The 16,610-nt window shown below is 45.8% G+C and overlaps 1 protein-coding gene across 1 annotated transcript in view; it reads right to left on the reverse strand.

Moving 5' to 3' along the window:
• The window catches only part of LOC139394389 (insulin-like growth factor 1 receptor), a 109,117-nt gene that overhangs the window by 77,751 nt on the left and 14,756 nt on the right, over nt 1-16,610 (reverse strand). The window contains exon 4 of the mRNA XM_071142443.1: nt 87-384. Coding sequence (XP_070998544.1) covers nt 87-384 — 298 coding nt within the window. The remainder of the gene's footprint in view (nt 1-86; nt 385-16,610) is intronic.

Consider the following 16,610-nt stretch of genomic DNA (forward strand, 5'->3'; position numbering starts at 1 on the left):
AATGACAAGTATTGGAGAAAGCCATAGCTATATAACAGCCTCTGTCTCCATCTGCTGGACAGTTTGAAGAAGACAAACCGACTCACCTCTTGCTCTTGTTGCGTGTGAATCCAGAAGGACAGTCAGACATGCACTCTCTTCTGTGAATGACGAAGCGGTCGAAGTCGGGCAGGTGGACGCTGGAGCAGAAGTCCAGGGTGACGCAGCGCCAGCCTTCAAACTTATAGGTATCGGGGGGGCAGTCTGGAACGCAACGCCCCTCGTGGTAGTAGTGGAGACAGGCAGCGCAAGACGAATCAGTGTTAGGTTCAGTACAGCTACCCAGACACTGGCCATGACAACATTCACCATCCCACGTACACGCATGACACTTATCAGGACACACTAGAGAGAGAGAGAGAAAGAGAGAGACAGAGAGAGAAGTCAGTTAATGACTTGACATAGGGAATTCGTACCCATTAATACCATTTCCATCATTGGATTTAAAAAAATAATTATTCAGCACAACATCGGTACAGCAGATCCCCATATTGTATGGGACACTGAAATGTACTTTTAGAGGCCATTCAATACAATACTCATCATTAAAACAAAAACAGTTTAGGTCAAAAGAGATGAGATCTATATAAAGGAATAGAGGAAGTTCATGGTAATGGAATAAATATTGAATCTTCAACATAGAAATGCAAAGCGAATTGAGAGAAACTCGTTACAAATGATGGAGTCATACATGATTCATCAAACTATATTTTGAAAGAGGAAGCAACATTTAAGCATATGTTTTGTCTCAAGCATTTCCACTGAATTATGTTAACTAAAGATTTCTTTCCAAATAATAATAATAATAATAATAATACTGTAAAATGAATACAGAAAGACCAGTGTGAAGGCCAACTTACAGAAGAGTAACTGAAGCAATAAAATATTTTCAGTCTGGAAAAACACCAGGGCTTGATTGTATACCAGTAGAGGTATATCAGACCTTTCATGTACTCAAAAAATCCATTATTAGTATGTTATAATTACGCTTATACAAATGGTACATTTTCAGGTACTCAACAAGGTCTGATTTCATTACTACTAAAACAGGACCCAGGTGGTAAGTATAAAAATCCAGTCCATTTAAACAAACATCACAACTTCAACGCTGTGATGCGAAAATCCTGGTGAAATGCATAGCACAGAATAAAAAAGGTTTCACCAGATATTATTGTTCATCCTGATCAGACAGGTTTTTTAGATGCTACATTGGAGATAATATAAGGTAATTCATTGAAACAATTGAACATTAAAACATCAAAGACAAAAGGCCTGGTCTTCATAGCAGATTTTGAAAGGCGTTTGATAAAGTATGACTAGAATGTATTTACAAATGCCTGGATTAGTTTAATTTCGGTGAATCTCATACAATGGGTTAAAGTTAGGTACAGCAACCCCAGATATAAAATAGTAAATAATGGTTTCTTCTCAGAAAGTATTGAGATTTTAAGAGGAGTAAAACAAGGCTACCCATTGTCTCCATATCTATTTATTATTATTATTATGGCCATTGAAATTGAAATCCAACAAGTACATCAAGGGGCTTTAACTTCTTGGTGACAGGGGGCAGTATTTTCACGTCCGGATTAAATGCATGCCCAAATTCAACTGCCTGCTACTCATCCCCAGAAGATAAGATATGCATAGTATTAGTAGACTTGGATAGAAAACAGTCTGAAGTTTCTAAAACTGTTTGAATCATGTCTGTGAATATAACAGAACTTATTTAGCAGGCGAAACCCCGAGGACAAACCATTCAGATTTTTGTTTTGTTTTTGAGGTCACTCTTTTCAATGGGTTTTCTTTGGGAATCCGGATTTCTTAGGGACCTTCTTGCAGTTCCTACCGCTTCCACTGGATGTCACCAGTCTTTAGAAATTGGTTGAGGTTTTTCCTTTGTGTAATGAAGAAGTAGCCCTGTTCAAAACGAGGGTCACTTCAAGTGTACTGTTAGATAGAGAAGCGTGACCAAAAAGCTAGCTATAGTTTGTTTTCCTCCTGTATTGAACACAGATCATCCCGTCTTCAATTTTATCGATTATTTACGTAAAAAAATACCTAAAGTACAGGTAACTTTTGAGATATTTTGTAGTCACGTTGCGCAAGTTGGAACCGGTGTTTTTCTGGATCAAACGCGCCAAATAAATGGACATGTTGGATATATATGGACGGAATTAATCGAACAAAAGGACCATTTGTGATGTTTATGGGACATATTGGAGTACCAACAAAAGAAGCTTGTCAAAGGTAAGGCATGATTTATATTTTTATTTCTGCATTTTGTGTCGCGCCTGCAGGGTTGAAATATGCTTTCTCTCTTTGTTTACGGAGGTGCTACCCTAAGATAATAGCATTGTTTGCTTTCGCCAAAAAGCCTTTTTGAAATGGGACATGTTGGCTGGATTCACAACAAGTGTAGCTTTAATTTGGTATCTTACATGTGTGATTTCATGAAAGTTTGATTTTTATAGTAATTTATTTGAATTTGGCGCTTTGCATTGTCACCGGCTTTTGGTGGGATGCTAGCGTACCACATATCTCAGAGAGGTTTCTTTAACGAGTTTGACAAGCCTGACGTGAATGTCATACTGCTTTCCCGGGAGCAGGCCCAAATCCCTGTCATTTGCGTGAAGAGAAGACGGAGAAAAAGAGGATGGAGATCGGGCTACCTTCTAAGGAAGTCCTGAGGTTTTGCTCGCCTGAGGTAGAGTGCTACTATCTCATGATAAGCTGTAGACCACACTATCGGTATTTTTCATAGTTGTCTACATACCACCACAGACCGATGCTGGCACTAAGACCGCACTCAATGGGCTGTATTCCACACTAAGCAAACAGGAAAATGCTCATCCAGGCAGCACTCCTAGTGGCAGGGGACTTTAATGCAGGGAAACTTAAATCTGTTTTACCAAATTTCTATCAGCATGTTAAATGTGCAACTAGAGGTAAAACAACTCTAGACCACCTGTACTCCACACACAGAGACACAAACAAAGCTCTCCCTCGCCCTACAGTCGGCAAATCTGACCATAATTATATCCTCCTGATTCCTGCTTACAAGCAAAAATTAAAGCAGGAAGCACCAGTGACTCGGTCAATAAAAAAGTGGTCAGATGAAGCAGATGCTACACTACAGGATTGTTTTGCAAGCACAGACTGGATAATGTTCCAGGATTCCTCTGATGGCATTGAGGAGCACACCATATCAGTCATTGGCTTCATCAATAAGTGCATCGATGACGTCGTCCCCACAGTGACCGTATGTACATACACCAACCAGAAGCCATGGATTACAGGCAACAGACGCACTGAGCTAGAGGCAAGAGCTGCCACTTTCGAGGAGCAGGACTCTAACCCGGAAGTTCATAAGAAATCCCGCTGCGCCCCCGACGAACCATCAAACAGGCAAAGCGTCAATACAGGACTAAGATCGAATCGTACTACACCGGCTAACCCTAACCCTTTCTACTGACTCTGGAAAAACACCAAAGAAAATATGCCCAGGATCCCTGCTCATCTGCGTGGAAGCATGAGGACTGCAGCTGTGGCCAGGAGACAGGATGGACAGCTGATCGTCTTCATAGTGGCTGACCACGTGTAACAACACCTGAACAGGATCAGTACATCCGAACATCACACCTGCGGGACAGGTACAGGATGGCAACAACAACTGCCCGAGTTACACCAGGAACGCACAATCCCTCCATCAGTGCTCAGACTGTCCGTAATAGGCTGAGAGAGGCTGGACTGAGGGCTTGTAGGCCTGTTGTAAGGCAGGTCCTCACCAGCAACAACGTTGCCTATGGGCACAAACCCGTCGTCACTGGACCAGACAGGACAGGACAGGCAAAAAGTGCTCTTCACTAACGAGACACGATTTGGTGTCTCACCAGGGGTGATGGTCGGATTCGTGATTAGCGTCAAAGGAATAAGCGTTACACCCGAGGCTTGTACTCCGGAGCGGGGTCGATTTGGAGGTGGAGGGTCTGTCATGGTCTGGGGCGGTGAGTCACAGCATCATCGGACTGAGCTAGTTGCCATTGCAGGCAATCTCAACGCTGTGCATTACAGGGAAGACACCTTCATGTGGTACCTTTCCTGCAGGTTCATCCTGACATGACCCTCCAGCATGACAACGCCACCAGCCATACTGCTCGTTATGTGCGTGATTTCCTGCAAGACAGGAATGTCAGTGTTCTGCCATGGCCAGCGAAGAGCCCGGATCTGAATCCCATTGAGCACGCCTGGTGAGTTGAGGGCTAGGACCATTGCACCCAGAAATGTCTGGGAACTTGCAGGTGCCTTGGTGGAAGAGTGGGGTAACATCTCACAGCAAGAACTAGCAAATCTGGTACAATCCATGAGTAGGAGATCCACTGCAAAACTTAATGCAGCTGGTGGCCACACCAGATACTGACTGTTACTTTTGATTTTGAACCCCCCCTTTGTTCAGGGACACATTCCATTTCTGTTAGTCACATGTCTGTGGAACTTGTTCAGTTTATGTCTCAGTTGTTGAATCTTGTTGTGTTCATACAAATATTTACACGTCAACTTTTCTGAAAATAAATGCAGTTGACAGTGAGAGGACATTTATTTTTTGCTGAGTTTATATGGGGCGTACAACAATCGCAGCTCTGTAGATTTTGCCTCGAAGAGACAGAATCACTAGATCATTTATTCTGGTATTGCCCCTATGCAGCTTGTTTCTAGTCACAGGTTCAGGAATGGTTAAAGAAATAAAAATAAATCACAACGTGCACTTAAAGTTCACGTAGAAAATAGTAAAAATAAATCACAACGTGCACTTAAAGTTCACGTAGAAAATAGTAAAAATAAATCACAACGTGCACTTAAAGTTCACGTAGAAAATAGTAAAAATAAATCACAACGTGCACTTAAAGTTCACGTAGAAAATAGTAAAAATAAAAATACTTTCATGAGTAGGTGTGTCCAAACGTTGACTGGTACTAATAAAAATATCATTTATATTTATTTTTAGGGTTTTGAAAATTCTCCCACGACCCCATTTTCATATCAGGTGACCCCACATGGGGCCGTGACTCCTAGCTTGAGAACCCCTGCGCTAGAGTTCGGACAATGGCGTGAGATCTAGGTGTTCCAGAGTCTAGTTGAAGTGTGAACTGTGAGCTGGTTGACTGGTTCCTCTGGGGACAGGCAGCACGGTGCTGGTTTCTCTCTGTATATCATTATCTGCTGTGTCATCTCCCTGGACTGTGGGAACTCACCTGAGGTCATCACTTTCTACCTGCTGGAAACAGTCTGTCATGCTACCTGTCACCTCTACATCAGGGGAGAGAAGGCAGAGAGAGGCCTTACAGCACAGCACTCAGAGGCCAGGTAGAGAGAGAGAAGGAGTGAGGATGGGGTCAGAGAAGGGGTGGTACACTATATATACTGGCAGTGGGCTGGCATGGCTCTGGTCCAAACGCTTTGGTCCAAAGTAATGCAGCATTTGGGACTGGGCCAGGGGACCAGACATGGCAGAGGGGGTCAGGAACACCATTTGGAACTGGGCCAGGGGACCAGACATGGCAGAAGGGGTCAGGAACACCATTTGGGATTGGGCCAGGGGACCAGACATGGCAGAAGGGGTCAGGAACACCATTTGGGACTGGGCCAGGGGACCAGACAAGGCAGTGGGATGGCAGGAACAGGCTCTTCCACAACACCAAGACTGTCACACACACACAGTCAGAGTAGCACTGCTGCTGTCATGAAGCCTGGGGGATGGCACAGGCTGTACCCACACCCCCTCCACCCAACACAAACACACCAAATAATGCTGCGGAGAAGGGTACTGCCCAGGGAAAGGAGGATAAAGGGCATCCGTCTAGACATGGTGATGTGACAACATCAGAGAGATGGAGGAGACCAGTCAGTCAGCTACAGATAACAATCTTTACTTTAAGAGCCAACTGCCGAGCTGTTTCTAATGACAACTACTGCCGAGCTGTGTCTAATGACAACTACTGCCAAGCTGTGTCTAATGACAACTACTGACAAGCTGTGTCTAATGACAACTACTGCCGAGCTGTGTCTAATGACAACTACTGCCACGCTGTGTCTAATGATAACTACTGCCAAGCTGTGTCTAATGATAACTACTGCCAAGCTGTGTCTAATGACAACTACTGCCGAGCTGTGTCTAATGACAACTACTGCCGAGCTGTGTCTAATGACAACTACTGCCAAGCTGTGTCTAATGACAACTACTGCCAAGCTGTGTCTAATGAAAACTACTGCCAAGCTGTGTCTAATGACAACTACTGCCAAGCTGTGTCTAATGACAACTACTGCCAAGCTGTGTCTAATGACAACTACTGCCAAGCTGTGTCTAATGACAACTACTGCCGAGCTGTGTCTAATGACAACTACTGCCAAGCTGTGTCTAATGCTAACTACTATTCTACTGCCAAGCTGTTTCTAATGACAACTACTGCCAAGCTGTTTCTAATGACAACTACTGCCAAGCTGTTTCTAATGACAACTACTGCCAAGCTGTGTCTAATGACAACTACTGCCAAGCTGTGTCTAATGACAACTACTGCCAAGCTGTTTCTAATGACAACTACTGCCACGCTGTGTCTAATGATAACTACTGCCAAGCTGTGTCTAATGATAACTACTGCCAAGCTGTGTCTAATGACAACTACTGCCGAGCTGTGTCTAATGACAACTACTGCCGAGCTGTGTCTAATGACAACTACTGCCAAGCTGTGTCTAATGACAACTACTGCCAAGCTGTGTCTAATGACAACTACTGCCAAGCTGTGTCTAATGACAACTACTGCCAAGCTGTGTCTAATGACAACGACTGCCAAGCTGTGTCTAATGACAACTACTGCCAAGCTGTGTCTAATGACAACTACTGCCAAGCTGTGTCTAATGACAACTACTGCCGAGCTGTGTCTAATGACAACTACTGCCAAGCTGTGTCTAATGCTAACTACTATTCTACTGCCAAGCTGTTTCTAATGACAACTACTGCCAAGCTGTTTCTAATGACAACTACTGCCAAGCTGTTTCTAATGACAACTACTGCCAAGCTGTGTCTAATGACAACTACTGCCAAGCTGTGTCTAATGACAACTACTGCCAAGCTGTTTCTAATGACAACTACTGCCAAGCTGTTTCTAATGACAACTACTGCCAAGCTGTTTCTAATGACAACTACTGCCGAGCTGTGTCTAATGACAACTACTGCCAAGCTGTGTCTAATGACAACTACTGCCAAGCTGTGTCTAATGACAACTACTGCCAAGCTTTGTCTAATGACAACTACTGCCAAGCTGTGTCTAATGCTAACTACTGCCAAGCTTTGTCTAATGACAACTACTGCCAAGCTGTGTCTAATGCTAACTACTGCCAAGCTGTGTCTAATGCTAACTACTGCCAAGCTGTGTCTAATGCTAACTACTGCCAAGCTGTTTCTAATGACAACTACTGCCAAGCTGTGTCTAATGACAACTACTGCCAAGCTGTGTCTAATGACAACTACTGCCAAGCTGTGTCTAATGCTAACTACTGCCAAGCTGTTTCTAATGACAACTACTGCCAAGCTGTTTCTAATGACAACTACTGCCAAGCTGTTTCTAATGCTAACTACTGCCAAGCTGTTTCTAATGACAACTACTATTCTACTGCCAAGCTGTGTCTAATGACAACTACTGCCAAGCTGTTTCTAATGACAACTACTATTCTACTGCCAAGCTGTTTCTAATGACAACTACTATTCTACTGCCAAGCTGTTTCTAATGACAACTACTGCCAAGCTGTTTCTAATGACAACTACTGCCAAGCTGTGTCTAATGACAACTACTGCCAAGCTGTTTCTAATGACAACTACTATTCTACTGCCAAGCTGTTTCTAATGACAACTACTGCCGAGCTGTGTCTAATGACAACTACTGCCGAGCTGTGTCTAATGACAACTACTGCCAAGCTGTGTCTAATGACAACTACTGCCAAGCTGTTTCTAATGACAACTACTGCCAAGCTGTGTCTAATGATAACTACTGCCAAGTTGTTTCTAATGACAACTACTGCCAAGCTGTTTCTAATGACAACTACTGCCAAGCTGTTTCTAATGCTAACTACTGCCAAGCTGTTTCTAATGACAACTACTGCCGAGCTGTTTCTAATGACAACTACTGCCAAGCTGTGTCTAATGACAACTACTGCCAAGCTGTTTCTAATGACAACTACTATTCTACTGCCAAGCTGTTTCTAATGACAACTACTGCCGAGCTGTTTCTAATGACAACTACTGCCAAGCTGTGTCTAATGACAAGTACTGCCAAGCTGTGTCTAATGACAACTACTGCCAAGCTGTGTCTAATGACAACTACTGCCAAGCTGTGTCTAATGACAACTACTGCCAAGCTGTGTCTAATGACAACTACTGCCAAGCTGTGTCTAATGACAACTACTGCCAAGCTGTGTCTAATGACAACTACTGCCAAGCTGTGTCTTATGCCAACTACTGCCAAGCTGTGTCTAATGACAACTACTGCCAAGTTATTTCTAATGATAACTACTAGCCTACTGCCAAGGTATTTCTAATGTGAATTATTGAGGGACCACTGTAGAGCTAACTTAATATGAATCTGTAGAGATCCACCTGGAGGTAAATACTATTCAAATATTGATATTATAATAATTACCATAAAATTCATAAGGACAACAGAATCTGAAGGTTGCCAATAAAGGTCCATTGTTCTGGCTACATGTTATGCTCTCTGGTCAAAGGTGAGGTTCAGTATAATTGGATAGCTGCTAAAAGTATCACTACTCATTTACCCCTCCCCAGACAGACACCAGAGGCTCGTAGCACCGTCTACTAGACGGTGCTACGATACTAGACGGTGATACTAGACGGTGCTACGAGCCTCCGTGGTGTTTGTTTAGTCTGTCTGGGGAGGGGTAAAGGACTGGTGGCAACGTCTAGTATCACCAGTCCTGTACCCCTCCCCAGACAGACACGAGGCTAGTAGCACCGTCTAGTATCACTAGTCCTTTACCCCTCCCCAGACAGACACCCGAGGCTAGTAGCACCATCTATTTAGTCTGTAGAAACAGCGAAAGAGAGCCACAGAGAGCCAGAGCGAGTTAACGCCCTCCCAAACCGACCAGCTGACACCCTCCCAAACCGACCAGCTGACACCCTCCCAAACCGACCAGCTGACACCCTCCCAAACCGACCAGCTGACACCCTCCCAAACCGACCAGCTGACACCCTCCCAAACCGACCAGCTGACACCCTCCCAAACAGACCAGCTGACACCCTCCCAAACAGACCAGCTGACACCCTCCCAAACAGACCAGCTGACACCCTCCCAAACAGACCAGCTGACACCCTCCCAAACAGACCAGCTGACACCCTCCCAAACCGACCAGCTGACACCCTCCCAAACCAACCAGCTGACACCCTCCCAAACCAACCAGCTGACACCCTCCCAAATCAACCAGTTGACACCCTCCCAAACCAACCCTATCAGATGCTCAGCATGCTCTGCTCAAACCTAATGGTATGGTCCTAAACCACACAAACACTGGAAACTATGTAAAATATTTGTTTTCCAATCCCATCCTGGAATATACAAGGTCTGAGGTCATCTGTCTGAGACCTAAAGAGCAGGAGCCCAGACTTCAAAGAAATTGGAAATACAGGCATTGACATCCTACAACAAACATGGTATAGAGGAGACGGACCCACTGGTTGCCCTCTAGGTTACAGAGAGCTGGTAGTCCCATCCACCACCCTACCAGGTGGGTGATATAGAGGAGATGGACCCACTGGTTGCCCTCTAGGTTACAGAGAGCTGGTAGTCCCATCCACCAAACTACCAGGTGTGAAACAGGGAAGCGACTCAGTGCTCATTTGGTATAGAGCAGACCTAACTCACTCCATTAAATTAATCCAAACAGGAACATTACAGGAACATTAATAAGGAACTGATCTCATAGAAAAATGTCCTGTATGCTACCTATATCCCCCACTAGAATAGGGGGCGCAATTTAAATTTTTGGATGAAAAACGTTCCCGTTTTAAACAAGATATTTTGTCACGAAAAGATGCTCGACTATGCATATAATTGACAGCTTTGGAAAGAAAACACTCTGACGTTTCCAAAACTGCAAAGATATTGTCTGTGAGTGCCACAGAACTGATGTTACAGGAAAAAAAACAGATAAAAATCCAATCAGGAAGTGCCGCATTTTTTGAAACCGCCTCATGGCAATGACTCCTTATATGGCTGTGAAGGAGCTAGGAGTCAGCTTACATTTTCCACAAGGTGTCTTCAGCATTGTGACGTATTTGTAGGCATATCATTGGAAGATTGACCATAAAAGACTACATCTACCAGGTGGTCGCTTGGTGTCCTCCGTCGCAATTATTGCGTAATCTCCAGCTGCAGTATTTTTCCGTTTTCTTCTGATGAGAAGCCAACTGCCACCACTGATAGATTATCGAATAGATATGTGAAAAACACCTTGAGGACTGATTCTAAACAACGTTTGCCATGTTTCTGTCGATATTATGGAGCTAATTTGGAAAAAAGTTTGGCGTTGTAAGTGACTGCATTTTCCAGTGTTTTTCTTAGCCAAACGTGATGAACAAAACGGAGCTATTTCTCTTACACAATCTTTTTGGAAAAAATGAACATTTGCTATCTAACTGAGAGTCTCCTCATTGAAAACATCCGAAGTTCTTAAATGATTTTATTTGAATGCTTTTCTTGTTTTTGTGAAAATGTTGCCTGCTGAATGCCAGGCTTAATGCTATGCTAGGCTATCAATACTCTTACACAAATGCTTGTGTAGCTTTGGTTGAAAAGCATATTTTGAAAATCTGAGATGACAGTGTTGTTAACAAAAGGCTAAGCTTGTGTTTGAATATATTTATTTCATTTCATTTGCAATTTTCATGAATAGGAAACGTTGCGTTATGGTAATGAGCTTGAGGCTATGATTACGCTCCCGGATACGGGATTGCTCGACGCTAGAGGTTAATGAAGACTGATTTCCCCCTCCAGGATAGAGAAGCTACCATTTCCAGGCCCAGGGACATGTACCCGTCTGTGGAGACCTAAATGCCAGAACTGGACAAGAACCTGACATCCTCAGCACACAGGGGGACAAATACCTACCTGGAGGTGACAGCATTCCTTCCCACATAAGCCCCCCTAGACACAACTACGACAAAACAACCAACAAAAATGGGTCACAACTCCTGCAGCTCTGTCACACGCTGGGTCTGTACATAGTCAATGGTAGGCTTCAAGGGGACTCCTATGGTAGGTACACCTATAGCTCATCTCTTGGCAGTAGTACTGTAGATTACTTTATCACTGACCTCAACCCAGAGTCTTTCAGGGCGTTCAGTCAGCCCACTGACACCTCTATCAGATCACAGCAAAATCACATCTACTTGAAAAGAGCAATACTCAATCATGAGGCGCCAAAGGAACTGAAAGGAACGTTCCATAGTAAGGCGTAAACCTGTCAGTAGAAAACCTAAACAGTATATTTGACCCGTTTCAGGAAGCTAGGTGTATGTCACACGTCTCTACTTCACAGGAGAGGTATTTGAATGATTTCTTTATCAACATGGGCAGATATGCCTTCTGGAACATTTTAACTTTCATGCGCCTTAATAACAAACGTGACCCCATCTGTAAATACAAGTGTTAAATTATAAGCCTAGTTGGTTTAGCCATGGAAAAATACAGGAACCTTCCCGCTAGCCATGATTGGCTGACATAGCGAGATGAGTTTGGATTGGTCTGCCATGTAGCGTACTTCTGTCTATAGCATGAGCCGCTCAGTATGTGTAGATAATCCTTTCTAATCCCAACTTTGTCTTTTTTTTAAGATCCCATGAAGAACTGAAAAAGTGTTGCATCGCTGCCTTGAAGTAAATAGAGCTATCAACAAAGATCAGTTGGAAAAGATTGAGACAAACTACTTTCTAGAGGACGATCGTGCCATGCAGACTCTGAAAATGAATCAGACGATGTGGAAATCCCTTATTTAGGTCAAAACATTTCTCACTGAACCAGACAGTGTAGATTCTTCCCAATCACTTCCATCAGAAGAAACGGCGATCAACAGTGTTGATCACGGAAGAAGTTGACCACGTTTTGAAATCAGTGGAATGCCCAGTGGAAGCAGAGTGATGATTCCCAAATACAGGAGAGAGTGGTGAATGTTTGTAGTTTGTAAGTAAAAACTTCCAGTCAACTTGTGCAATACATTAGGAGATAAAGTAGATCACATTCTGCATTTCACCTGTCACATTATGAAGCGTACCGTAGTTCCCCAGGACAGTTGAGCCAGTCACGTGTTGATTTGTAAATACCCGGAGAAAGCGGTTGCAGGTGAGTGCAGCTGTGTATCGACCAGGGGTCGTGTTTTATACCGCGTACTGACCAGGGGTCGCGTTTTATACCGTGTATTGACCAGGGGTCGCGTTTTATACCGCGTATTGACAGGGGTCGCGTTTTATACCGCGTACTGACCAGGGGTCGCGTTTTATACCGTGTACTGACCAGGGGTCGCGTTTTATACCGTGTATTGACCAGGGGTTGCGTTTTATACCGTGCATTGACCAGGGGTCGTGTTTTATACCGCGTATTGACAGGGGTCGTGTTTTATACAGCGTATTGACAGGGGTCGCGTTTTATACCGCGTATTGACCGGGGGTCGTGTTTTATACCGCGTATTGACCGGGGGTCGTGTTTTATACCGCGTATTGACCGGGGGTCGTGTTTTATACCGCGTACTGACCAGGGGTCGCGTTTTATACCGCGTATTGAACAGGGGTTGCGTTTTATACCGCGTATTGACAGGGGTCGCGTTTTATACCGTGTACTGACCAGGGGTCGCGTTTTATACCGTGTATTGACAGGGGTCGCGTTTTATACCGCATATTGACCGGGGGTCGTGTTTTATACCGTGTATTGACAGGGGTCGCGTTTTATACCGTGTATTGATCAGGGGTCGCGTTTTATACCGTGTACTGACCAGGGGTCGCGTTTTATACCGTGTACTGACCAGGGGTCGCGTTTTATACCGTGTACTGACCAGGGGTCGCGTTTTATACCGTGTATTGACAGGGGTCGCGTTTTATACCGTGTACTGACCAGGGGTCACGTTTTATACCGTGTACTGACCAGGGGTCGTGTTTTATACCGCGTATTGACCAGGGGTCGCGTTTTATACCGTGTATTGACCAGGGGTCGTGTTTTATACCGTGTACTGACCAGGGGTCGAGTTTTATACCGTGTATTGACATCGGTCGCGTTTTATACCGTGTATTGACCAGTGGTCAATGGCCAACCCTCATAGCCTGGTTCCTCTCTAGGTTTCCTCCTAGGTTTTGGACTTTCTAGGGAGTTTTTTGCTTGCTTTTTGGGGTTTTAGGCTGGGTTTCTGTACAACACTTTGAGATATCAGCTGATGTAAGAAGGGCTTTATAAATACAATTGATTGATTGATGTACGTGCAACTACAGTTTTCTGTCACAGAAAATACATGTTTAATTTCTTTTTTTTTTGGAGTGTAAAGTGTTGGTCCCATGTTTCATGAGCTGAAATAAAAGATCTCAGAAATGTTACATAACGCTCAAAGGGCTTATTTCTCTCAAATTCTGTGCACAAATTGTTTTACATCCCCGTTAATGAGCATGTCTTTGCCAAGACAATCCATGCATCTGACAGGTGTGGCATATCAAGAAGCTGATCAATCAGCATGATCATTACACAGGTGCACCTTGTGCTGGGGACAATAAAGGGCAGAAGAAAAATAGCAACTGGCAAATTCTCTACAACGACGGAGGTGGCTTGTGCTAGAGAAATTAACATTCAACTCTCTGGCAACAGCTCTGGTGGACATTCATGCCAATTACACACTCCCTCAACTTGAGACATCTGTGTTTTTTTTGTGACACAACTGCAGATTTTAGAATGGTGTACTATGGGGTGGTCAGGTAGAGTCATTACTCATTTGGTTTGCAGAGACAAAGAGACTGTTCTAGCATCTTCAAAGTGCACCGAGGCACCAATATTTTATAGTCAATGGTAGGCAATCGTTTTGCAGTGGCTCAGCACCACAGCGGAAACACTGATCCCCCCGTCCCCTCCACTATTTTCACACACATTCTTGTAGAATGAGAATGGTCCCTGTAACTCCTCCTTCCTACCCTAGTCAGTCGTCCGTCGTCCCTACCCCTAGCTAGTCGTCCGTCATCCCTACCCTAGCTAGTCGTCCGTCATCCCTACCCTAGCTAGTCGTCCGTCATCCCTACCCTAGCTAGTCGTCCGTCACCCATACCCTAGCTAGTCATCCGTCACACCTACCTTAGCTAGTCATCCGTCCTCCCTACCCTAGCTAGTCATCCGTCATCCCTCCTCCTACCCTAGCTAGTCATCAGTCATCCCTACCCTAGCTAGTCATCCCTCCCTACCCTAGCTAGTCATCCGTCATCCCTACCCTAGCTAGTCATCCGTCATCCCTACCCTAGCTAGTCATCCCTCCTCCCTACCCTAGCTAGTCCTCTGCCATCCCTACCCTAGCTAGTCATCAGTCATCCCTACCATAGCTAGTCATCCGTCATCCCTCCTCCTACCCTAGCTAGTCATCCGTTATCCCTACCCTAGCTAGTCATCCCTCCTCCCTACCCTAGCTAGTCATCCCTACCCTAGCTAGTCATCCCTACCCTAGCTAGTCATCCCTACCCTAGCTAGTCATCCCTACCCTAGCTAGTCATCCGTCATCCCTACCCTAGCTAGTCATCCGTCATCCCTACCCTAGCTAGTCATCCGTCATCCCTACCCTAGCTAGTCATCCCTACCCTAGCTAGTCATCCCTCCTCCTACCCTAGCTAGTCCTCCGCCATCCCTACCCTAGCTAGTCATCAGTCATCCCTACCCTAGCTAGTCATCCGTCATCCCTCCTCCTACCCTAGCTAGTCATCCGTTAGCCCTACCCTAGCTAGTTATCCGTCATCCCTACCCTAGCTAGTCATCCGTCATCCCTACCCTAGCTAGTCATCCACTTCCTCTACTTACCCTCTTAGAGACGCTCTTAGAGACTTACCCAGAAAGACTCAACTGTAATTGTCGTCAGTCGTCCCTACCCTGGCTAGACGTCCCTACCCTGGCTAGTTGTCCCCACGCTGGCTAGTTGTCCCCACGCTGGCTAGTTGTCCCCACGCTGGCTAGTCGTCCCCACCATGGCTAGTCGTCCCCACCCTGGCTAGTCGTCCCCACCCTGGCTAGTCGTCCCCACCCTGGCTAATCGTCAGTCGTCTTTCTGGGTAAGTCTCTAGTCGTCCCTACCCTGGCTAGTCGTCCCCACCCTGGCTAGTCGTCCCCACCCTGGCTAGTCGTCAGTTGTCTTTCTGGGTAAGTCTCTAGTCGTCCCTACCCTGGCTAGTCGTCCTTACCCTGGCTAGTCGTTAGTCGTCCCCACCCTGGCTAGTCGTCCCCACCCTGGCTAGTCATCCCCACCCTGGCTAGTCATCCCCACCCTGGCTAGTCGTCCCCACCCTGGCTAGTCGTCAGTCGTCGCCCCCCTGGCTAGTCGTCCCCACCCTGGCTAGTCGTCCCCACCCTGGCTAGTCGTCCCTACCCTGGCTAGTCATCCACTTCCTCTACTTACCCTCTTAGAGACGCTCTTAGAGACTTACCCAGAAAGACTCAACTGTAATTGTCGTCAGTCATCCCTACCCTGGCTAGTCGTCCCTACCCTGGCTAGTCGTCCCTACCCTGGCTAGTCGTCCCCACCCTGGCTAGTTGTCCCCACCCTGGCTAGTCGCCCCAACCCTGGCTAATCGTCAGTCGTCTTTCTGGGTAAGTCTCTAGTCGTCCCCACCCTGGCTAGTCGTCCCCACCCTGGCTAATCGTCAGTCGTCTTTCTGGGTAAGTCTCTAGTCGTCCCATCCCTGGCTAGTCGTCCCCACCCTGGCTAGTCGTCCCCACCCTGGCTAGTCGTCAGTCGTCTTTCTGGGTAAGTCTCTAGTCGTCCCTACCCTGGCTAGTCGTCTCCACCCTGGCTAGTCGTTAGTCGTCCCTAACCTGGCTAGTCGTCCCTACCCTGGCTAGTTGTTAGTCGTCCCCACCCTGGCTAGTCGTCCCCACCCTGGCTAGTCGTCCCCACCCTGGCTAGTCGTCCCCACCCTGGCTAGTCGTCCCCACCCTGGCTAGTCATCCACTTCCTCCACTTACTCTCTTAGAGACGCTCTTAGAGACGTACCCAGAAAGACAACTGCAATGGCTGCTAGTCGTCCCTACCCTGGCTAGCTGTCCCTACCCTGGCTAGTCGTCCACTTCCTCTACTTACTCTCTTAGAGACTTACCCAGAAAGAGTCAACTGTAATGGCTTTCTAGTCGTCCCTACCCTGGCAAGTTGTCCCTACCCTGGCTAGTTGTCCCTACCCTAGCTAGTCATCCCTCCTCCTACCCTAGCTAGTCCTCCGCCATCCCTACCCTAGCTAGTCATCAGTCATCCCTACCCTAGCTAGTCATCCGTCATCCCTCCTCCTA

The sequence above is a fragment of the Oncorhynchus clarkii genome, unplaced genomic scaffold, assembly GCF_045791955.1.
Source record: "Oncorhynchus clarkii lewisi isolate Uvic-CL-2024 unplaced genomic scaffold, UVic_Ocla_1.0 unplaced_contig_2050_pilon_pilon, whole genome shotgun sequence".
NCBI lineage: Eukaryota > Metazoa > Chordata > Actinopteri > Salmoniformes > Salmonidae > Oncorhynchus > Oncorhynchus clarkii.